At 45.5% G+C, this 23011-nt stretch overlaps 2 protein-coding genes across 5 annotated transcripts in view; one reads left to right on the forward strand and one right to left on the reverse strand.

Moving 5' to 3' along the window:
• Positions 1-5944, reverse strand: part of Iars2 (isoleucyl-tRNA synthetase 2, mitochondrial) — a 46214-nt gene extending 40270 nt beyond the window's left edge. Inside the window, exons 1-2 of the mRNA XM_006972061.4 lie at positions 5569-5944; positions 4411-4533 (exon numbers count right to left, since the gene is read on the reverse strand). Of these exons, the coding sequence (XP_006972123.2) occupies positions 4411-4533; positions 5569-5835 (390 nt within the window). The 5' untranslated portion in view covers positions 5836-5944. The remainder of the gene's footprint in view (positions 1-4410; positions 4534-5568) is intronic.
• Positions 5945-5978: 34 nt separating this feature from the next.
• The window catches only part of Bpnt1 (3'(2'), 5'-bisphosphate nucleotidase 1), a 28999-nt gene continuing 11966 nt past the window's right edge, over positions 5979-23011 (forward strand). The window contains exons 1-4 of one of the 4 annotated variants that reach the window (XM_042258787.2): positions 5979-6502; positions 14040-14166; positions 15707-15811; positions 21773-21880. In XM_042258787.2, coding sequence (XP_042114721.1) covers positions 14047-14166; positions 15707-15811; positions 21773-21880 — 333 coding nt within the window. In that variant the 5' untranslated portion in view covers positions 5979-6502; positions 14040-14046. Of the gene's footprint in view, positions 6503-7758; positions 7972-14039; positions 14167-15706; positions 15812-21772; positions 21881-23011 lie in introns of those variants that run through there. The other 3 variants (XM_042258788.2, XM_006972064.4, XM_042258786.2) reach the window with 3 other exon arrangements.

Below are 23011 nucleotides of genomic sequence, written 5' to 3' on the forward strand. Positions count from 1 at the left end.
TTCTAATTTTACAATGAATGTATTTTCGAGCTGACAAACGTGTTTCAGGGCAATGTTGCCATCTTTAGCAGAAAAACTACCTTTCCCAGAATGCATTTCCCTTATATCAGTCCATAATAATATCAGTCCCTTATATCATTTCCCATATTTCTTTTCGGGTCTGAGAGTCAACTGGTTCTCTTTTACTAGACTTGCTTACAAATTCTTGCCCGGGAGGTTTGAACAAAGTTTTTTGCTTTTGCAATGGGAGATTTGAACAAGCATTTTACATTTTCAGCTATGGGACATTGGGATGTTTCTGGTGTCTCCTCAGCTGGCTTTAACAGGTGTCTCAACTTCACTTGACACTGGCCCTGGATCAGAACCGCACCTGCCTCGTTAGCCGGCATTGAGGCTGGCATTTCTGATAGCAACTTTCCTCGGGGCTTGTGTTTGTTTTAGCCAGTCAGTGAAAAACAAGATCATTTGTAACAGCTTTTCCATAGCTCCTTCAGAGATTTTCTCCCACTGATTTATCTCATTTTGCTTGTTCCTTCCTTCCCCAGATGCAGAGCTTCAGGTATCTGCAGCTCTGTACTTCTGCTAGCTGCCTTTGGAGGTAGGGGCTTTTTTTTCTCCCCCCGAATCTGCCTCAAATTCTAGCAGCTTTGTCAGGTCATATTTTCTGGGGAGGATTATGTCCCTTCTCTGTTTCTTCAGAGTCTTTCTCCCAGACAGTTCCCAGTTTGGTCTCAGTTTATCCCCTCTACCCCAGAAACAGTTTCCGACACTAGAGCGGCGGCTTTCCCTGCTACTGAAGGTAGGGGCTTTTTGTCCGTTTGTTTTCAGGGTCTGTGTGGTTTGCGTACAGACTGAAAATCTAACAAGGGAGGTTTTTGCCGTTTCTAAACTCCCATTAGAACAGGTGCTTTGCCTCATCAGGCCTTCACCTGGCCCAGTCCCCCAGTGGGTTGTGTTTGCTTGTCTGGGTGCTCAAGGACAGAGCTTATGCCAGAGGCAATCACCCCTCAGGGCTACACTCCCTCATTTCATCGGGAGTCAGTTGAAACAAAGCTTTTCTCAAAGAGATGCTTTCTCTGACAGAAAAGAAAGCTTTACCCCTGGATAATTCTGTTCTGCCCTGGCTGGGCTCTTTCCCCAGACAGCGTTCTGACTCAGCAGCACAACTGCTTCAGATAGTTCAGCTTTACTGTTTTCCCAGAAAGGTCCTTACTCTGATAGGAAAGCTTTTTCTCAGATTTCTTTTTGCAGCTGTGGACCTATCAACCGGGACTTGTAGGAAAGTGGACAACTGTGCCGTTACACCGGCTTTAGCTTTGTTTGTTCATTAGCAATCTTCCCCTGGGTCCTGCACCTTCCTGCCTCAGCTCTGTGCTCCAGGAAGTTTACAACTGCAGGAACCCTAGTATCCCCGAAATGCACTCCAACTCAGAGACGCTGGCCAGTCGCCTCTGGGTTTTTGCTCAGAAGCGAGGATACAATGCTAACAGTTTCAGGGAATCTTTGCATAAGACGATGAGGAGCACCTTTTCATTCTGAAACGCTCACTCAGAACCTTTGCTGCCTCAGCTCGGCTGTAACTGAAAAGCTTGGCTTTTTTGCTTTTCTCTGGTAAAGTTTCCAGCCCTTTTGGGCTCTCTGTAGCTCTTCACCCACACTCTCCCCAAGCGTTTCCCTTAGGGTACTCTGACCCACTGTCTTTTACTAGCTTGAAGAGACAGAGCTTAGAAGAGGTTTTTAGAAACTTGTCCCTGCCTCCTGCATTGCAGGGAGGATTGTTAAAGCTTGAAAGAGAACTTAGGTTTTGCTGTCTTAAGTTTGTTGTTTTCCCTTAGAGCTAATCACAGGTGGTCCCCATACTAATATCTTCAGGTGATTCTAATTTTTGTCCTTCTGAGAGAGCGAGTTTTGAAAGGCTTTAGTTTCTAAGTTTCTTAAGAGAGATAGATTAAGGCTTTTTAAGAGAGTTTTTTCCCCCAAATTTTTCAAGAAAAGCTTTAGAGTTTAAGAGAAAGATTTTTCCCCCAGGAGAAAGACCAACTTTTCCCAAAACTTCCCAACTTTAAACTTTGACTTCTTACACCCCCATTTTTGCTTCAGGGAGAAATTACTTTCTCCTGCTGCTTGGATTTGGCTTTTCAGCTGTCCCCAGGTCAAAAGCTTCCATAGGAAACTTTTCCTTCCCCATAAGCTCCAAGAAGAGCTTTTTTACTACCCGAAAAGCCCAAAGAAAGATTTTTTTCCCAGTTTGCTTTCAAAGCCCCCAAAGTTAGAAAATTGAGTTTTTCTGTCTAGTTGCCTTACTTATTTTTTCCTACATAATCTTATACTTCTAAGTTTTTCCTAAACTATATTACTACCCTATATCTTATACTTATCACAGATAGAAATTGAGAAAGGGATAGAAGATAGAAAATTTTGACAGAAGAGAATTTCGCTGCAGCATCGGACATCCTTCCAGTCCGCTTTCCTTTTCTCTCGAGGATAAAACCCCCGCCTCACCAAAAATATATATATATAAAAATATATATATTCCATAACACCGGCATGCCTTTCCACTGGCAGGGCTAACTCAGCACTTTCACCAAAAACTCTGTAATAAAACTATTATTTTCCTTTATCTTTAGTCCCTATTACTTTGTCTTAAGTCCCTGTTCATTTGTCTTTAGTCCCCCCTTTTTTTTTTGTCCCTTTTTTCTTTAGTCCCTTTTTTCCCTTTTTCTTTAGTCCCTTTTTTTCTTTAGCCCCTTTTTTTCTTTAGTCCCTGTTCGGGCGCCATTCTGTGGGGCGTTTACCCACCACCCCCACAGCTTCCCAGAGTTTTCTTGAGTGCGAGCAGCAGGAAATATTAGATAGAAGTATTTATAGCGGAGAATCTTGCGGAGATAAACAGATAGAAAATAAAGGATAGCCTCGAGAGGGCCTGGAACCTATTCCAACGGGCCCGGACTGTCTCTGGTCCAGGGTTTTTATAGAGACGCCAAGGGGTGGAGCAAAAGACCTCCTCCCCCAGCACAGCCAAGTGCAGACCATCTCAGACACCTGCACTCAGGCCCGTGGTCCTGATCATCCTCTATTTGGACCTGCTGGGTAAAGCCACGAGGAACCCCAGAACGGGCTCCCACACTCGACCACCTGACCCTGAAGGCCAAAGGCTCGCTAGTGTTCCCAGAAGGAAGCCCAAAGTCCTGTAAATGGACTGTTCAATGTGGACCCTGCTGCATCTGCAGCCATACCTCACACTCTCCCCTCATGTACTGCTCATGCTGCCTTCCTTACTATTCCTCAGCGGAGCCAAAACACCCACCTCAAGCCTTGCACTGGCTAGTCTTACCTGTTTGGGGGTTTTTGTTTTGTTTCGTTTGTTTTTGAGAGAGGTTTTAACTCTAGTCCATACTGTTCACACCCACCAGGGGACCTAGTCGGGCCTCAAACACTCAACGCCCTCCCACCTCAGCTACCAAATGTGGGAACGCAGGAGGACACCAGCACACTGGGCTCCCACGTGCTCTCCTAAGTATTCCCATAATGTCACCTTTCCCGGTGAAGAGCCAGTCCAGATCCGTTTATTAAAGTTACAGCTCCAGGGCTGGAGAGGTGGCTCAGCAGTTACGAGCACTGGCTGCTCTTCCAGAGAAGCCAGGCACCCACATGGTAGCTCACAACCATCTTTAACTCCAGTCCAGGGCATCTGCGAGCTTTCTTCCATCCTCTGCAGGCATTAGGCGTGCAAGCGGTGCACAGACACACACACACGGGCAAAGCACCCATACACATAAAATAAAGTAGAATTTTAAAAAAATTAGTCTCAGCAATGACTCTCCCCATATCTCTCCTTTCCACTTTTGCTTCCTCCACAGCTATAATAATCACAGTCCAGCATGTTACAGATCTTAATAATTTATCTTCCCAAATAGGGTATAAGGAATGGATATGACTTTATTTTTTTCACTATCTGGAGTACAGAATAATGCCCTACACATAAACAAGAAGTAATGAATGAGGTGGAATTTAAGTGTAAAGTAACAAAAAGTTGAAAGGAAACACCTGCAGTGTTAATGTTCAAGCTGTTTTAAAACTGTGTATTGCTACTAATGTATCCAGTGTGGGCTGCAGACTAGAGATGAGAGGCAGTAACAGGAGCATGTCTCCCATGTGTTACATCCTCGGTTCCATCCACAGACCCCACAACATACACAAAATACACTGGGATGCAGCTCCCTGGTAGACTACTTACCTAGCATGAACAAGGCCCTGAGTTTCATGTCCAGCACCACAATAAATAAATAAACTCATTAACAATTCATTGATTTGCATATGCCAATGTAACTTTACATAATTATCACAGCGTAGAATATGGTCTTTTGCAGAGTATTTACTTCCAAGTTTTATAACCTAAACTATAATTACCTTGTTTAAGGCATGCCCAACATGAGGGTCACCATTTGCATAAGGAGGTCCATCATGAAGACAAAATTCTGTCTTTACTTTTCTTTCTCTTTGCCAGGAATAAAGCTCTGAAAACCCACATTTCTGTTAAAAAAAAAAAAGCCAATGTTTACATATCACATAAATACATGCTGCGGAATCTTATCAATCCTCAGTTATTACTTATCCCATTCCAACTCTTTCAACTCAGAAATATAACTGGAAACATTCCTGAAAGGAACCAGTATTAAACAGTCAGCGGTCTTCCCTGCCCCCAACAATACTTCAGATTAAAGTCTAAACTTTTACGTGGCAGGGGGCTCTAAATTCTTGGCAAGTCTATCAATATCCACTGCCTCAATCCTGCCCTGCTGAAAGACCTGTCCATCCCCCAGCCCTCTCTACCACCCAAAACACACTGGTAACTTATTCTTGCTATTCTTTGGCCTCAATACTTCCCTAAATCCAAAGACTATTCAGGCTAACTTTATTCACTTAAGCAGTATTCCTAGTGTTCAGGAATATTTTAAAGACTCTGATGTTATAGGCACTAACACGTGAGTGTCGGCCAAACTGAGTATGCTACAGAAGACAGATACACAGTCTACAGGGGGAACTCAAGAAGGACTGCTACTTCGTCCTACAAAGGAGTCATAATTCCAGCCAAAGGCCTAGACATGTAACTAAGGTGGGCTTCAACGTCCCTTCTTTGCGAACACTTGAATTATTTTTTTAAAGCTTAGTTTTTATTTTTACTTATTTGTGCGCGGTGCATCTGAGTGCAGGTGGAGGTCAGAGGCATTGGCTCTCCTGGAGCTGCTGGAGTTACAAGTGGCTGTGAAACTGCCAGACTAGTGTGCTTGGAAACGAACTCAGAGCCTCAACAAGAGCAGCAAGCGCCGCCATCTCTCCAGCCCACACTTGAACTTTTATTTACATGCTGGTTACTTTCTGACAACTAAGACAGGAAGAGTGTGCAAAGCCGACTCGCTTGGTGCTAAAATCGGAAGGTGCACTGCTTGGCACTGGGCTTCGCTTTGGAATCCGCCCCCACTAGGGGCCCGTCTGGGAACCCCAGCGGCCCGGAGCGTTCCGCAGAGCTGGCCCACCCCGCCCTGCCCGGGTGGCCGCGCCCGGTACCTGCTGGATCTCCAGCTCCATGTCGGGCTGCTGGCGGCCCAGCAGCTTCATCGGGAAGCTGGTCTGCGGCAGCAGCACCGTGTCCCGGTATCTGCCGCTGTTCGGGCTGCTCTGGGGGCTATCGGCCCCCGCCACTGACCGCACCACCAGCCTCCTCGGCATTCCCGGGCACCCGAGGCGGCCGGGAAAGCGGGCTGGCCTCCATAAGCTCCCGGCAGCGGCCAGCGCCGCCGCCCCAGGCCCGTGAGGGCGCAGCCCCCAACGCATGGTGGGCGCCACAAGCGGCCGCCTCCGCACGCAACCCGCGGCAGCGGCCCGGGATCTAAATACAGGGACCCTCCAAGAACTCAGTTGCGTGGAAGTGCGCACGCGCTCGGGGGCGGAAGGGGCGGGGCACGGCCAGAGGGGGCGGGGATAGGGCGGGCCTTCCGGGTTGGAGGTATGTGCCACAGCGGGTCTTCCCCGAGGTCGCGCAAGGGTAGAGAGACAGGGGACCGAGGTTGTTCGGTTCTCCCTCGTCAGACACTTTAGTTCAGCAACTTGTGCAGGGTCGTAAACGTACGAAGCAGCGGGACTAAAGCCGTGCGGTGGTGGCGCAGGCATTTAATCCCAGCATTTGGGAAGCAGAGGTCGGCAGATCTACGAGTTCCAGGACAGCGCGATCTATAGCATGAGTTCCAGGACAGCCAGGGCTACACACGTTCACAGCTGTTATTTTGCCATTCCTGTTCTACACTTTAAAAAAAATGTATAAAAAGTTGCTGCAAATCAAGATAAAGTAGAAAAAAGGTAAACAAACAAGCAGCCAATGACTATAAAAAGATGCTCAAGTTGGGAGCCAGGAGGACAGAGTCATCTCCAAGTACAAACATGAAGAAGTCTGGTAACAAGTATTGGGAGAATTTGAAAGTAGACTGCTGGATGTGCTGTTCCGGTGTGTAATGCCTTTTCTTCTATTTCCATGTGTATGTGTGGTATGCACGTATGTATGCGTGTGTGCATGTGGAGGTCCTAGACTGATGTTGGGACTCATCTTCCATAGTTCTTGCACCTTATTCATGGAGTCGGGGTCTTTCCATCAAACCCAGAGCTCACTCACCCATGTGGTGAGTCTCACTCACCAGCCGGCTCTAGGGATGCCAGGCTTCTCCAGCTGAAATTACACCAGCATTTAAGTGTTTCGTGAGTCCTCGTGTTTGCACCATCATCAAATGAATACACGTCATCTCTGAAGTGCATTTTCCCATCTGGGAGCCTGACAGCAGCGCGAAGATTCATACGCTCAGCCCCCACCCTGATACACACACACACACACACACACACACACACACACACACACACCCCTCTACAGAACAACTTGCCGCATTCATTCAACTCGGCTGTTTCCTGGGAAACCCTATGGGAAGATACAAGGCAGAGCGCCTGTGGACTCTGCATTCCACTATATGCATGAGATAGGTTTTATTTGTGCTTATTTATGGCAGTTGTTATACAATTACAATGTATTTACAAAAGCCAATACGTGAGTTTGTAATTTTTTTTTTTAGATTTACTTATTTTATGTGTATGACTCTTTGCATGTATTTATGTGCACCGTGTGTGCCTGGTGCTCACAGTGGGGTACCCTGGGTACCCTGGAACTAGAGTTTAAATGGTTGGGAGCCTCTGTGGGTGCTAGGAACCAAACCTGGGTCCTCGGGGAGAACAAGTGCTCTTAACTGCTAAATATATGAAAACTTGAGGTATTTAAGGTAGGAGGATTGCCATAAGTTGGAGGCCAGCCTAAGTGAGACCTTGATTACACACACACACACACACACACACACACACACACACACACACACGTTATGGTTTGCTTCTTACAAGTGAAGTTTGAGAGTTGCGGAAAACACATAGAAACAAAATGTGTTCGTTATATCCTCACAAAATAACGGCATGAGATGTTTAAGGGGAAAAAAAGTGCTGCTCTTATGAAAACAATCCCATAAAGGCAACTCATCAAAAAATAAAGCCAAGCCGGGCATAGTGGCACCTGTGCAGTCGTAGCTAAGTTAGGAAGATGTGTGGCTCTAGGCTAGCCTGGGCTACCTAAACCCTGCGTCAAGAAACAAAACCAGTCAAAACTGTTGTTGAGGTGAGGCCAAGACGCCAGGAACCAGCACTCGGGAACGTCCCGGGGACTCGGACTTTGACAACAGGTGGCGTGAACCTGCGCCAAACGCGCAGAACAGGCTTTTCCCCAACCGCCCGGAGCCCACGGGAGGCTGTTGTGCGCCTGCGCCGAGTTCCGCAGCTGCGGAAGCCGCCTCTCTGCACGTTGGACCCGTGGACTTAGAGGAAGTGGGGACCCGGGCGGAGAGCGACCCGGCAGGACAGCAGTTTGGGGACGCGGGGCGGCTGAGTGTAAGTGTCTCCCGCGGTGGGGCAGGGCCTCCGGGAGGCCCTAGTTTCTTGGTCCGGTAACTACCCACCCCTAGCACCGAGTAGAGGAGAGCCAGGGGTTGTGATGCCCAGCGCCCTGGGGGTACACTGCCTGTAGTTCAGCCGCATCTAGAAGCTCCAGTGGTTACATGGGGTTGTTTATCTGGGCCTGGCTTTCTGGAGGACACTGGTTAATAATGAGGAAACAGCAAGGTTAAACTTGACTTTCGCTTCTTATTGCATCCAAATTTGCAAACTTCATAATAGCCAACATTCTTTCCGTTGTCGGTTGTCGTTTATGCACGCTGGTAGGCCGTTGTGATTTGTTTGCCCAGGAATCTAATAGCTGCGTGGAACAATGTATACATTTTGTTGTTTTTTTTTTTAAGGGCTCCAGTAGGAACATGTTCTCTCAGTCCTTGAAGACTGGGCAAACGCTTGCATGTGTGAATCTTAATCACTTCTCATTCTCTAACTCTGCATTTCTTTTATATTCGGTAGTATTACATTCGTGCATTTGGTGACCAGCGCTTTTCTTTTTCTGGGAACTTCTTGCCAACTATTCTTGCCTCGTTTTTCACTGGAGTATTATTGCCTTTTACATACTGAGGCATAAGAGCCCCAAATAAAACTTCAGTTATTACTGTATGGTACAGGACTTAACCTCTCCTTTTATCAGTTATGACTTTGCTTTGCTTATGGCATTTTGGCCATGTAGAAGTTTTAATTTCTGTGTAACTTTGTTAATACTCTGCCTTTACAAGTTATAAAACCATTCCTAGACTTTTTATGGTTTCACTCTTTTAATTAAAACCTATTAGAGAAACAGACTGAGAAAGACTGAACTTCCGCTGTTTTCAAACCCAAGGTTCTCTTACCTCAGCCTCCTGAGTTTTGGGATTATAGGAGTATGTTTCTTGGAACCTTTAAAAAAATGCAGTGTGTGTGTGTGTGTGTGTGTGTGTGTGTGTGTAATATATGCACTTATATGTGTGTGTGCATATATATATATGCATGCGCACACACATATCCTTTCTCCAAACATTCATTTTGTTTTGTTTAGGTTTGTATGTGCATGCATGGATGTTTGGAGAAAGTACTCCACTAGGTAGCCAGTGCTGGCCTGGAACCTACTATGTAACTAATGGTGGTGGTGTTCCCAGTCCTGACTCAGCTTCCTAAGTGCAAAGACTAGGAGCAGGCTCAGCACACCCAGCTGATTACCATAGTTTGATAACTGGTAACAAGGGGATCTCTATTAATTGTTCAGAATTTGCTCCATCATGCTCATTTTTATCTTTCTAGATACCTTGAACTTCAGCACTGTTTAACCAGGTCCCAAAGATAAATGATTTTAGTGCTTTTACTGGGAACATATCAGACATTTTAAAATCCTAATCTGCATGTTCACCATCCTTGTAAGAATAAAGGTAAAGGACAAAAAGGATACAGTGTTTGTTGTTGTTTTGCCCTTAAACCTTAGGCTATGAGAAGGAACTGGTCACTTGAGCCTTGCTGTTTTTCTTTCTGTTGCTGTTTCTCGTTTTCGTTTGTCCTGTTTTTGAGATGGTCTTACTGTGTAGAACTGGCTGGTCTGGCTCTTGGTCTCTGGTCCAGGCTGTTGTGAACTTGGAGCAGTTCTCTTAGTGACAGGCACCCCAGGCTTCTGAGTGGTGAGATGAAAGCACCACCGTGCCTGGCTTGTGTGTTCCATCCTTCTGGAGTAGCTGGCAGGCGTTGATTGCTTGCCTCTTGGCTCACTGCTTTTCGTATTTACTCTACGGCCCAAGCCTAAAGCGTGGTGCAGGAGAATCTCTGTCCCATCAGGTACCACGCTGCTCCCTAGGCCAGAATGTCGCTTGTCACAGTTGTTTTCCTCACCACTGAGTCCGAAGCAGCTAAGGGAGAAGCCGCTTATTCTGCCTGATGGTTTCAGGGGCACACAGTTCATCACCGTGGGAAAGACGTGTGCCTGGCCCCCATTCTCGGCGGTGGAAGTTTGCATGTGGCTTCTCACATGTTGGGGGATCTGGGAGCAGAGAGCCGGAACAGAGAGCAGACAAGTGGAGCAGGTGTCAGTGCCGGCCCACCGTGCAGGGGGCCACTTCCTCTCACTAGGCCCGGCCTCCTCAAAGTTCTCCTACAGTGTCTGAAAACAGCACCGGCACTTGGTGAGCAAGTATCCATTCCGAGGTGTGAGCCCATGGAGATGTTTCCATTTTACTTTAGGTTATACGTTTGTGCCTGTGTGTCCTAATGTGGGTATGTACTAATGAGTGCAGGGGCCCATGGAGGCCAGCAGAGGAGTTACAAGTGTCTGTAAGCTGCTCCACCTGGGTTCTGGGGTCTGACCTCTGTGTGCCCTTGACCGTTAGCCATCTCTCCAGCCCCTCGCCTTTTGTCTTTAGCACTCCCTGTATCCCTGTTGTAGCCAGAACAAAGGAAATGACGTAAACGTCTCTAGCCAGTGTTGTTTGGTGCTTGTCTGTATGCTCAGTGCCTTCCATGTCGTACTTATTTAGTAATCACAGCAACCCTCTACCAATCGGTGCTGTTTTCCCATTTAGAAGTTCCAGGATGGAGAGTCGGTGGCTTTCCGGAAGCTAATATACCCAGGATGTGGACACAGGCAGTTGACTCCAAAGTCTGTCGTTAGCCATCGCCCTGTTTTTTTAGCTAAGCTTTTGAAAGGTCATGTTCCCAGAAGTGCTCAGGGAAGACTCGGAGAAAGGTGGACGAGTTTTCTGAGCTGCTCCAAGGACGTTAACTTATGGTTAGCCTTAGCCTTGTTCTTCAGTCGCCTGTCACTTCCAAAGGTACTTCCCACTGGGTTGCTGGGGGAGACGCAAGAAGGCTAGTGAAGATCTCCTTTACACATGGTGTGTTTTGATAATTTTTTTCTTTTTCTTTATACCAAGAATCAAAACTATATATTTCTTTAAAAACTATGGTAAGAAAAATATTAGGGCCTAGAGGGGTAGTCGTATTGCTATTCTTATGTCTTACAAACTGATGCTCTCTTCAAATTGTGGTTCATAAACATAGGGTGCATTTATTGGGTAAGGTAGCGAGCAGACAGCCCGGAAATTTTCCGCTGGAAAAAGAAAAGTCTGCGTGTATGTGTCGAGCTTGAGAGGACGTGGATTAGTTGTGCCCGCAGCCTAACAAGGCTCAAATGATTACTGAACTGGATTAAGGGTAAATGATATCTAGGAAAAGTTCCAGTGAGCGAAAAGAACTTCTGTCGCCACTCCCACAAGTTAAACTCTCATCAGTATTTAGGCATGTGGCGAGTCGAGGGGAGCTCGGTGAGAAAGAACTTGCCTGGTGAGGCCCCAGATGTGATTTCCCATCACCCCCTTCCCCAGAAAAGGTGCTGGGGAAGGTTAGTAACCTGGATCTGCCCTTCCAGTTCAAAGTACATTAGATAGATGGCTGTTCAGTGAAATGTTTCCCTAGACTATTGCTTCTGGGTTTTATTTGTGGTGTTCCTGAATTGGTAATGATCGTAATTTACTTTATTCCACCCGCAAACCTAGTATGTCAAGAATCCAACATAGCTTGATTACAGTAGAAGGTACGCCACACGGATAGCCTTTTTTTTTTTTTTTTTGCCATTTTATTTTCATTTTAACTCCAAATAGCTGTTGGCCACAAAAATGGTTTTCAGTGCTGCACATCAGTTTCAATTACATCTTTTCTCTCCCCACTCCCACCCCACTTTTTTCAAGACAGGGTTTCTGTGTGTAACCTTGGCTGCTCTGGAACTCACTCTGTAGACCAGGTTGGCCTCAAACTTTTAGAGATCCACCTGCCTCTGCCTCCCGAGTGCTGGGCTTAAAAGCGTGCACTACAACCATCTGGCGTCTCCCTCTTTTCTTTTTAAGATTTATTTTATTATCTCATGTGTATGAGTGTTTTCCCTGCATGTAAGCCTGTGAATCACATGCATGCCTGGTGACAAAAGAGGAATTGGAGTTACAGATACTTGTGAACTGCCTTGTTACTTTGCATGTTACACACCTCACACTCAAAAGTTTTCACCTGCTGAGTTCATTTCTCCAGGCTTTGAAATGTTTTGTTTGCTAAGAGAGAGTGTTACAGGGTGTATTGAAAGAGTTAATACCAAAACTGTGTCTCTTCCAAGTCTCTTGGAGCTGGGAGCTGAACTCGGGTCCTCTGCTAGACCAGCCAGTGCTCTTATTCACTTAGCCATCTCTCCAGCCCCTCAACTGCATCTTTTAAGAGCTTTCCCATATTAGTTTATTGCCCATTTATGTTCTTAACTCTTGTGATTAGATCAGAGGCAACAGAAAAGGATGCAGGTGGATATAAAGGTATGTGGAGTCAGCTATTCCATCAGAAATTGGCAATGGAAATGGGTTTGTCCCTGTGGATAAGGAATAATCACGCACTGCTTGACCTAACTAAAGGCATGTCAACCTGATTTGATTTGGAGTTGGAAAAGCTTTTGTTTGTTTTAAGTTTTAAAGGTTTTTGCTGTTGTTGTATTTGTTGTTGTTGGAAATAATGTATCTTTATTTAGCCAGGTTGACCTAGAACTTACTATATAGCCTACGCTGGTCTGCACCTGAGGATCCTCCTGCCTCAGCTTTCTGAGTGCTAGGATTTCATTCTGGTTCAGGCCACCAACTCTGCCTTGTTTTTGTGTTTTGTTGTAGTGAGAATTGAACCCAAGGCTTTGCATTTTGTATATGTTCGAACACTGGGTAGCCTGAGAGGTTTTTGCCTCAAGCCCTTGGAGACAGAAATATAGTACAGCAGGCTTTCTCGGGAGTGTTGTTGAAATCACTTGTAGAAGGAAAGGGAAGGAAATGGGAGGGAAGATACCAGACTAGAATATAGTATAGCTAACACCTCAGTTGGCCCCACAAGGATGGCCCTTCAGAGTGTCCTTTTTACATCTTTCTGTTGAAGCGAGGCATGATGGCATATACTTGTCATCCCAGTGCTCAGAAGGCTGAGGGAGGAGGATTAGTACTTTGCAGCCAGCCTGGGCCACAGAGTGAGACTGTTATATAAACAGAATGAGTAGGGAGGCCCAGCACTCAGGAGACAGAGGCAGGTGGCTCTCTTGTGAGTTTAAAGCCACCTGCTCTCCACAGGGAGTTCTAGACCTGTCAGGGCTACCTAGTTGCAATTGCATGCAGTTTTTGTTTTTTTTTGTTTTTTTTTTTTGTTTTTGTTTTTTTTGTTTTTTCGAGACAGGGTTTCTCTGTGTAGCTTTGCGCCTTTCCTGGAGCTCACTTGGTAGCCCAGGCTGGCCTCGAACTCACAAAGATCCACCTGCCTCTGCCTCCCGAGTGCTGGGATTAAAGGCGTGCGCCACCACGCCCGGCTGTTTGTTTGTTTTTAAACAGCGCTAGAGTTTGTATGCAGGGCCCGATAGGCTGAACTGAACTACAAAGCAGGTGTTCTACCACTGAACTACAGCCCAGTTCCTCTTTTTTGCAGTTTACCCTATGTAGACACCCAAGTCCCTTACGCTGCTCACCCCTCTCTTGCACTTATCAGCTCTAGTGTTCAAAATATCAGCTGATTAAGGGCAGATGTTACATAATATAGTTTTAGCTCCTAAGACTTCTACTTTGCATGTTACACACCTCACACTCAAAAGTTTTCACCTGCTGAGTTCATTTCTCCAGACTTTGAAATGTTTTGTTTGCTGAGAGAGAGTGTTACAGGGTGTATTGAAAGAGTTAATACCAAAACTGTGTCTCTTCCAAGTCTCTTAGTGTGTATTTATTAAAGAACCTATGTAGTAGCAGGGCAGTGGTGGCGCACGCCTTTAATCCCAGTACCTGGGAGGCAGAGGCAGGCGAATCTCTGAGTTCGAGGCCAGCCTGGTCTACAGAGTGAGCTCCAGGACAGCCAGGGCTACACAGAGAAACCCTGTTTAAAAAAAAAAAAACCCTATGTAGTTAAGTGAGGCAGCCCCAGGATTTAGTAAGTATGTGTTGTCCTGAATTCAATTAACTGAAACTCGTAGCTGGTCTCGAGTAACAAAATATCTTTCTCTTTCCCTCAAGGCTCATCATGGCTTCCAGCCACACCGTGTTGATGCGACTAGTGGCCTCAGCATACTCTATCGCTCAGAAGGCGGGAACCATAGTCAGATGTGTCATTGCTGAAGGAGACCTGGGCATCGTGCAGAAGGTACGCCAGCTTGTCTGTGTCTGCGCTCAGTGTCTGCTCTTCACAGTAGTAAAGAATGTCCTAGTCTAGACCAAGGAACGGTAAAATGATGGACTTCACCAGAGCCTTCCTTTCAACATCTGCTTTGAAAAGAACTCCAAACTGGGCATGGTGGCACACACCTTTAATCCCAGCACTTGGGAGACAAAGGATCTCTGTGAGTTCGAGGCCAGCCTGGTCTACAAAGCGAGTTCCAGGACAGCCAGGGCTGTTACACAGAGAAACCCTGTCTCGAAAAACCAAAAAAAAAAAAAAAAAAAGAAAAAAGAAAGAAAGAAAGAAAAAAGGAAGTAACTCTGTACTTCATTCAAGGTCTTTGTATATATGATAAAGTCCACCTCCAGAAGAGATCCTAATCTATTCCCTACAAAACCATGCAACCTTAGAACATACAATGTGTTTGAGAAAATCTGATGTTTAAATAAGTATTTCTTATTCAAAGCTATAAAAGCCACATGTGGTGCCAGACAGCCATTGTCCTAGCACTTGGGAGATGAAGGCAAGAGGTTCAGAAGTTCAAGGCCAGCCTCGGCTATAATAGTGAGTTCAAGGCCAACCTGAGCTATATGAGACCCTGCCTCAACCCCATCTCCGTCTTCACCACCACCACCCCCCAAAAAAAACCTAGAAATTCTTTCTGATGCATTAATGAATCATCTTCAGGAACTCTTGGATTACAAGAATAAGTGGGGAAAGTTATAGAGGACACTCTTCATACACTGATGATAGCTTCACTTTGGAACAGTGTAAATTTATTTCTTTTGTTTGTTTGTTTTGGTTTTGAGATAATAAGGTCTTGTTGTGCTGTCCTGACTGGCCTGGAACTCCCTGTATAGACCAGGCTTACATAGGTCTTATGAGGATTGGCTTGGAACTCACTGTGTAGACCAGGCTAGACTAGGACCTCTGGTGAACCTGCTGCTTCTGCTTTTCAAGTATGAGATTCTAAAAAGTATGTAGCACCACATGGTAGTTTCCTGCCTCTTAGCCTATGAAGAAGGTTAGTAACTAGAATCTTATAAAAGAATTTATCAGTAGAGAAGAAAACATTCCAAATAATTTAATAGCACCTTTGCAAACTTGAAGCATTCTGGAGCTGGTAATATAGCTCAGTGGTAGAGTGCTTGCTAAGCATGCACAAGGTATGGGTTTGATCTCCATCAACACATGAACGAACACCCTGTATTTCTAAATTACCTTTATTTAGCGGTATACTTGTAGCACAAGTTGATCTCAGATTTATGGCAATCCTCCTGCCTCAGCTTTCCAAGTGCTGAGGTTACAGTCATGCAATACCACCTAGCTTCACTTCCCATTCTTAATTGCTGTTAATTCTCTGAGAAGTAGCAGGGCGTACGACCAGTTGATTCATTGGGGCTAAGAGCCATGAATCTGAAATCTGAAAATGTAGTGTCAATTATATGGGTACTGTGCACTTGCGAGTGGGGAGACCATTTATCCCATTTGGTATTTCTATTGAGATTTGCATTCTTCGTTACAGACCTCAGCCACAGACCTGCAGACCAAAGCAGACCGCTTGGTACAGATGAGCATATGCTCTTCCCTGGCACGGAAGTTCCCTAGGCTGACAATTATAGGGGAGGAGGTAAGAGTCGCCATAGCACGTCGATCCGTAACTGGCGTGCTGCTGGATCACATGTCACGGTTACGGTCTTGGTATCTGAGTTAGTGTCTGAACACAGAAGTGATCATTTTCCTTAGAGGACGTAGTCTGACTTTATATTTCGGTCCACTTCTAGGCTAAGTCTCTGTGCTTAGTGATGGGGGACACGGTTGCCATTGTAGTGACTGTGCAGCCTTAAAACCGTAAGTTAGGCTCAGGTAGACCACTCCCTGCTGGAGGTGAGTGGACATCCCAGGAATGAGACCGTGTGGCTCACATGTGTGAGGCCCTGGGTTTGAGGCCCAGCATGAAAAGTTGAATTTTAAAAGTTGGCAAAGTTCTGAAACTTTGAGATAGAATGGGCTTTGTTTTTGTTGGTTTTCTGGTCTTTCACTTCAGAAATCAGACTTGCATACTTAGAACTGAGAGAACAAAGCCGGGCGGTGGTGGCGCACGCCTTTAATCCCAGCACTCGGGAGGCAGAGCCAGGTGGATCTCTGTGAGTTCGAGGCCAGCCTGGGCTACCAAGTGAGTCCCAGGAAAGGCGCAAAGCTACACAGAGAAACCCTGTCTCGAAAAACCAAAAAAAAAAAAAAAAAAAAAAAAAAAAAGAACTGAGAGAACAGAATATGTTTTGGTTTTGTTTTTTAATTAAGTTCTTTGACAAGTTAGTACATGTATATAATACGTTTTGGTTACCCCACCCCCACCCCTTCCAACCCCCTCACTCCCGACTTGTCCCTTTCCCATTCATGACGTTGGTTTGGTTCGGTCTCCCATTTAGTTTAACCAGCACCGTGTGACTGTTTAATTGGGACCGTCCATCGGAACCTGGTCACCAGTGGTCTATCACGGAAGGCAGTGGCTTCCCCTGCCCCTGAATCTGTCTGTAGGACGTAGTTTAGCTGTGAAGGAGCGGCCTGCATCCCTCTTCCATCTGCTCAGCTGATGATGGGCCCATCCGTTTTCACGGCCAGTGCCGTCATCTGTAGTTGTTCAGAGTTTCGTGGTTGCGCTGGCTGTGTATTTCCCCAGTGATGGTGTTCTGCAGCCCTTTTCCATATTTCCGGCCCTCACGGTCTTTCTGCCCCGTCTTCTGCGAAGCTTGTGAACTTCAGGGGGGATGGTGGGAATGTCTTTCTTAGAGCTGAGCAGTCAGCTGTCACTCAGTCTTATTATGTAGCCATATATCTCGCCCTTCATCAGAGTTCACTAGAAAGAGGAGACTCTGATTAAGGCTAAGAATGGGAATTAGCTATGGGAATAAACATGCATGTTTATAAGGTGGTTTGACACTGTGAATTTAGTAAAGCCATAGAGTTTAATTCCCCAATAGGGCTTAGGACCTCCCTCTTTATACCTTGAGTGGGTTTCCCAACACTGAGCAGGTTTAGAGAACTAAGCATGGACTCCCCTGAGTGGAGCAGACCTCAGATTCAGTCAAGAGCAGGAGTTACCTCCCGGAACAGTCATGCCACTGTTGGACACGTAGGCACAGCTTGCCCGACAGGTTAGCACTGTCGTTTGTAGTTCACAGCTGGGGAGTCTTTTCTTCTCCACCAGCTCATAGCACCTTCTAGCACCATGAAAGCTGGTCCGCAGGGAAAACGGTTCCAGATCATGTCTAGCTTGATTTCTCTGTACCATGCAACCAAAGTGTGTGGTGTCCTCAGCAGGAATGTCTTGTCATCTGACTCTAGTGAACAGCCAAGACAAATGACAAGTGCCTGTATTGTTTTAGGGGCCACCAGGACCTCCCTGACCAACTTACAAGGAGTTACCCCACACATAGCACTGGAGTTTTTAATAAACTATAGGTTCACAGGGCAGCAGTTCCTAGCCAGGTCGTTCACTTCCCTTCCAACTTTAAAAAATGCATCCTAGCTGTTGTGAATAGAGCATCAGTAAACAGACGAGTCAGTTCTCAGTAGTGGGGTGTCCAGCCTTTGGGCACGTCCTAGATGGAATAGCTGGGTCGTATGGTAGGTCTAGTCCTAGTTTTTTGAGGAGTCTCCACACTGATTTCCTTACTGGCTGCACTAGTTTACACACCCACCAACAGTGAAGAAGTGCCTCTTTCTCCTACACTAGTTTACACACCCACCAACAGTGAAGAAGTGTCTCTTTCTCCTGCACTAGTTTATACACCCACCAACAGTGAAGAAGTATCTCTTTCTCCTGCACTAGTTTACACACCCACCAACAGTGAAGAAGTGCCTCTCTTTCCTGCACTAGTTTACATACCCACCAACAGTGAAGAAGTGTCTCTCTTTCCTGCACTAGTTTACACACCCACCAACAGTGAATAATTGCCTCTTTCTCCTGCACTAGTTTACACACCCACCAACAGTGAAGAAGTGTCTCTCTTTCCTGCACTAGTTTACACACCCACCAGTAGTGAACAAGTGCCTCTTTTTCCACATCCTCACCAGCATCTATTCTTTTAATTTCTTTTTTTTTTTAAAGATTTATTTATTTATGTATACAGTGTTCTCCCTGCATGTGTGCATGCAGGCCAGAAGAGGGCGCCAGATCTCATTACAGGTGGTTGTGAGCCACCATGTGGTTGCTGGGAATTGAACTCAGGACCTTTGGAAGAGCAGCCAGTGCTCTTAACCTCTGAGCCATCTCTCCAGCTCACCGTCTTTTAATTTCTTGATGATAGCCCTTCTGCCTGGGACGAGATGGAATCTCAAAGTAGCTCTAATTTGTAGTTCTTTTTATGCTGTGGTTTGAACACTTTTAAAAATGTTTATTATTCATTTGTAATACTTTTGAGAATTCTCTGTTCAGTTCTACAGCCCATTTTTGTTGTTGTTTGTTTGTTTGTTGACATAGGATTTCTCTGTGTAGCCCTGGCTGTCCTAGAACTCGCTCTGTACAAACAAGGCTGGCCTCGAATTCAGAGATCTGCCTGTCTTTGCTTCTGAGTGCTGGAATTAAAGGCATGTACCACCATTGCCCAGCTGGCATGCAGAATTTTTTTAAGTGTTTTTGTTTGTTTGGGGAGTGTGTCTTGTTTGCCTGGATGTTGCTGCTCCACATGTGAGCCTTTTACCTGTGGAGGCTAGAAGAAGGCATCAGATCCCCTGGAACTGGAATTATAGATCTGTGAGCTGCCATGTGGGTGCTGGAGATGAAGCCTGGCTCCTCTGGAAGAGAAGATAGCCAGCTCTCCAGCCCCTGGAGTTGATTTTTGTTCAAGGCAGGAGGGAAGGGTCGAGTTTCATTCTTCTACATGTAGACATCCAGTTTGCTCAACACAATTTTTCAAAAATGCACTTTCTTCCGGTGTGTGTTTTTAGTGTTTTTGTCAAAAATTAGGTGGCTGTGATTGTATCGGGTTATTCTGGGGTTTCTGTTGCATTCCCCTGATCTACACGTCTCTTTCTGTGCCAGTACCATGCCCTTTTTGTAACCGTGGTTCTGTGGTGTCATTTGAGATCAGGTATGGTGATGCCTCTGACATTGTTACTTTTGTTCTAGATTGCTTTGGCCCTCTGGGTTCCTATGTGTTTCCATTTGAGTTTTAAGATGCTGCAGGCCACAGGAATATATCATAAGAACTCAGCTGGTTATGGCAAAGTCACTACCTGGAGGGATCAGGGAATTCCTCCAGAGGAAGCCAAATCCCAAGGAGTTTTTGGTGTTACTTGGCTTGTTATATATCAGCTGTATTCTGTTATGAAAATCATGTGTGCCTTCATAGTTTTCCCAATTGACTTTCCCCTAAGAAGGACTAACAGTGTAGACTGAGCACTCTCTGGACATACACATTCCAGGTATTTGGAGAACAGCCTCAGGAAAGGCTTTCTCTGGAATCAGATTATCTCCCTTAGCCACTTTCAAGGACTACAGGAAACACCACCCAGGTGGGTGCCCAACTTCCGAGGACTAACAATGATAGCAGCCCACAAGCAAGTCTCCTGATTTAAGGTAAATTCCACAAGGAGACTCCACCTAGGAGAGGTAGACGTTAAGTAATAGCTTTACACAATTTAGCTCGGACCCTCCCTTTATATACCAGGACTTCCAGGGCACAGGAAGGAGAAAAGAGAATGGAAGAACTAGATGGGTAAGAACATGAGAACAAACTGAGATGGCAAAGAACTAGATTGAAGGACTAGAAGAGAGGACTAGAGGAACGAGATGGAAGATGAGGAAGAGCCAGATGGGGAAGAACAAGATGAGGAAGAAGGAGATGGGAGAGGAACTGATAGGGGAAAGAACTAGATAGATGAGAACCTAGAAGGGATAGAACTAGATGAAGGAATTAAGATAGAACCTAGAGGGGACAGTAGATAAATATAGAGAAATCAGGCAAGAAAGGAGCTAAACATGAGAGCAGAATAGAAGCTGTGTAGAGAGAGAACTATCACAGAATAATAAAGTGTATAAACTAAGGAGTCTTGTGTACATAGATTCATTTCTTTTCATCAAAGATTAATTATCAGCTGGTTGTAGATTCTTCCCGAACCCTGGGAGGGGACTATCGAGGGGCTGGACCCCCATAGTCCCTGATATTAAGATTTTGTTTTTCTATTTCTGTGAAGAAAACCATGGTGATTTTGATTACGATTGCATTGAATCTGTATATTGGTTTTGCTAGGATGATCATTTTTATGTCATTAATTCTACCAATCCATGAGCATGTGAGGCCTTTCATCTGCTAATCTCTGCCTTCCTTGATTTCTTTCTACAGAGATTTAGTCTTTTGAGACAGAATCTCACTATATATCCTTGGTTGGCCAGGAACTCAATATGTAGACCAGCCTGACCTTGAACTCATAGAGGTCCACCTACTTCTGTCTCCCGGGTGCTAGAGTTAAAGTCTCATTCCAACCAGGCCTGGGATTTTCTTTGGTTTTAAAGTTTTCGTTGTAGAGTTCCTTTACCTCCTTCCTCAGGTTTCCTCTGGGGTATTTTGCTTATTTATCAAGACTCCTGTGACTGGGATTGTTTCCCTGATTTCTACCTTTGTTTATTTGCTGTTGGTATAAAAAAAAAAAAAAAAAAAAAAAAGCATGTTGTTTGTATCCTGCCAGTTGCAGAAAGCATTGGTCGATTCTAGTTTTCTGGTCGTTAGGGTCTGCTGTGTAAAGCATCATATTCTCTGCAAACAAGAAGTGCCAACTTCTCACTCCCTGGTTGTTCCTCTCTTATTTCTTGTCCTGTTGCTCTGAGACTCAAATGCCATATTGATGACCCTGCCTTGTTTCTAATTTTAGTGTTGGCGTTTGTTGGACAGGGTCTCGTTATGGAGCCCAGGCTGGCCTTGAGTTCTTCCTGCTTTGGCCAATCAAGTGCTGGGGTTACAGGTGTACCAGGCTCCATAAGGAGATTTTGTTGTTCTTTTTCGTCCTCACTCACATTGCCCATTTTGGGGTGCTCAGGTTTATACCCAGCCTCGTGCATGCTGGGCAACTGCTGAACCACTGAGCTGTGTCCCACGTCCTAGTGTGACTAGACACCCAGGTTCATAACCCACTACCTTAGTATCCCATCGTTCCCAAAGAAATCGGGAAACACATGTGTAAAGGAAAATGGATTTATTTATGAGAGAAAAGGGTTTTGGGTTCCTTCTAGATGCTCCTGAATCATGGTTTAAATGAGGCTAGGAGGCCGCTGTGAGGTTAAGTCATCAGAACTGTGAGACTGTCTGTGGGGGAGGCCTCTTCCTGGTACCCACATTTCAAGCTCAGGGTAGAAGCTTCCGGGGAAATCCCAGTTCCTCGCTGTCTCCAGCTCCTGCTAGTGTCACATTAGGTTTGCCGTCAACATCTGGGCTTGCCGTCAACATCTGGGCTTGCTGTCAACATCTGGGCTTGCTTGCTGTAAACAAGGGGAACAGCACTGGCTAGGACCCAGCTGCTGCATTTGTGTCGGGGACGCGATGCATTGTGGGAACAAACGGCTTCAGCAGTGTCATCCCGTCTGCTGCAGGACCTGCCTCCCGGGGAAGTGGATCAGGAGCTGATTGAAGACGGGCAGTGGGAGGAAATCCTGAAGCAGCCGTGCCCGTCACAGTACAGCGCTATTAAGGAGGAAGACGTGAGGCCCATCTTTTGGGTTTTTTTTTATTTTTATTTTTATTATTTTAATTATGTGTATGTGTTGGGGGGTATATGCACATGACACAAGTGTGCAAATACTCACAGATGTCTGAGGTGTCAGATACCCTGGAGCCAGGGTTACAGGCAGCTGTGAGCCACCTGATGTGGGTGCTGGGAATCGAACTCAGAGCCCCAGGAAGAGCAGTACATGCTCTTAACCTCTGAGCCATCTCTCCAGCCCCCCGTAAGGCCCATCTTTATGGCTTGTACTCCCTGTTAGTCTGGGTCTGCGGCCCTTGTGAAGGAAGTGCAGTTTGTTTGTAAGAGGGAAAATGTGTGGTTTCGAAGGTGGCAGTCGGGCACGGAGTCCTTCAGAGCCAGCAGAAAGAGCAGGGCCAATAGACACGTGGAGGACCCAGCTCCCCATCCTCTCCTGTGGGTCTCCTCTGCTCTCTGAAACCGTTAGTAAAAGCATTTTTAGTAAGAAAGTCTCCTTTGCTGGTCAGTGGATTTGGTAACAAAGCATTGTGTGGGCAGTGGGGCTGGTCATTCTAGAAAACCATAAAAGTCTTCTCACTTGGCCTGGAGAGATGAGTTGGCAGTTAAGAGCCCTGGCTGCTCTTGGTGAGGATCCAAGTTCAGTTCCCAGCAACCACATTGTAACTCCAGCTCCAGGGGAATCCTAGTTTTGAATTATTTAACATTGCAGTTACGGAATAATTACTATGAGGAAGAAATTCTATTCTGTGAGAAAAAGGATAAAAAAAAATAATGAGACATGATATCAGGAGTTCTCAGAAATTCATACCCCCTTTACTGGGTATGGGAGGATATTCTCAATCGTGTTGAAAGTCCTAAGCAAGAGAGATTTCTTTTTTGTCTAGTGCCCATTATATGAGCCATTCCATTATCTTAGGTTGTTATGACATGTCCTTAAGATAACCAAACCTTTCTCTCTCTCTCTCTTTTTTTTTTTTTTTTTTTTTTTGGTTTTTTGAGACAGGGTTATTATGTTTTTTTTTTGGTTTTTTGTTTTTTTGTTTTTTTTTTTTAAATATTTATTTATTCATTATGTATACAGTGATCTGCCTGCATGTATGTCTGCAGGCCAGAAGAAGGCATCAGATCT

Source organism: Peromyscus maniculatus, chromosome 11 (assembly GCF_049852395.1).
Source record: "Peromyscus maniculatus bairdii isolate BWxNUB_F1_BW_parent chromosome 11, HU_Pman_BW_mat_3.1, whole genome shotgun sequence".
Taxonomy (NCBI): domain Eukaryota; kingdom Metazoa; phylum Chordata; class Mammalia; order Rodentia; family Cricetidae; genus Peromyscus; species Peromyscus maniculatus.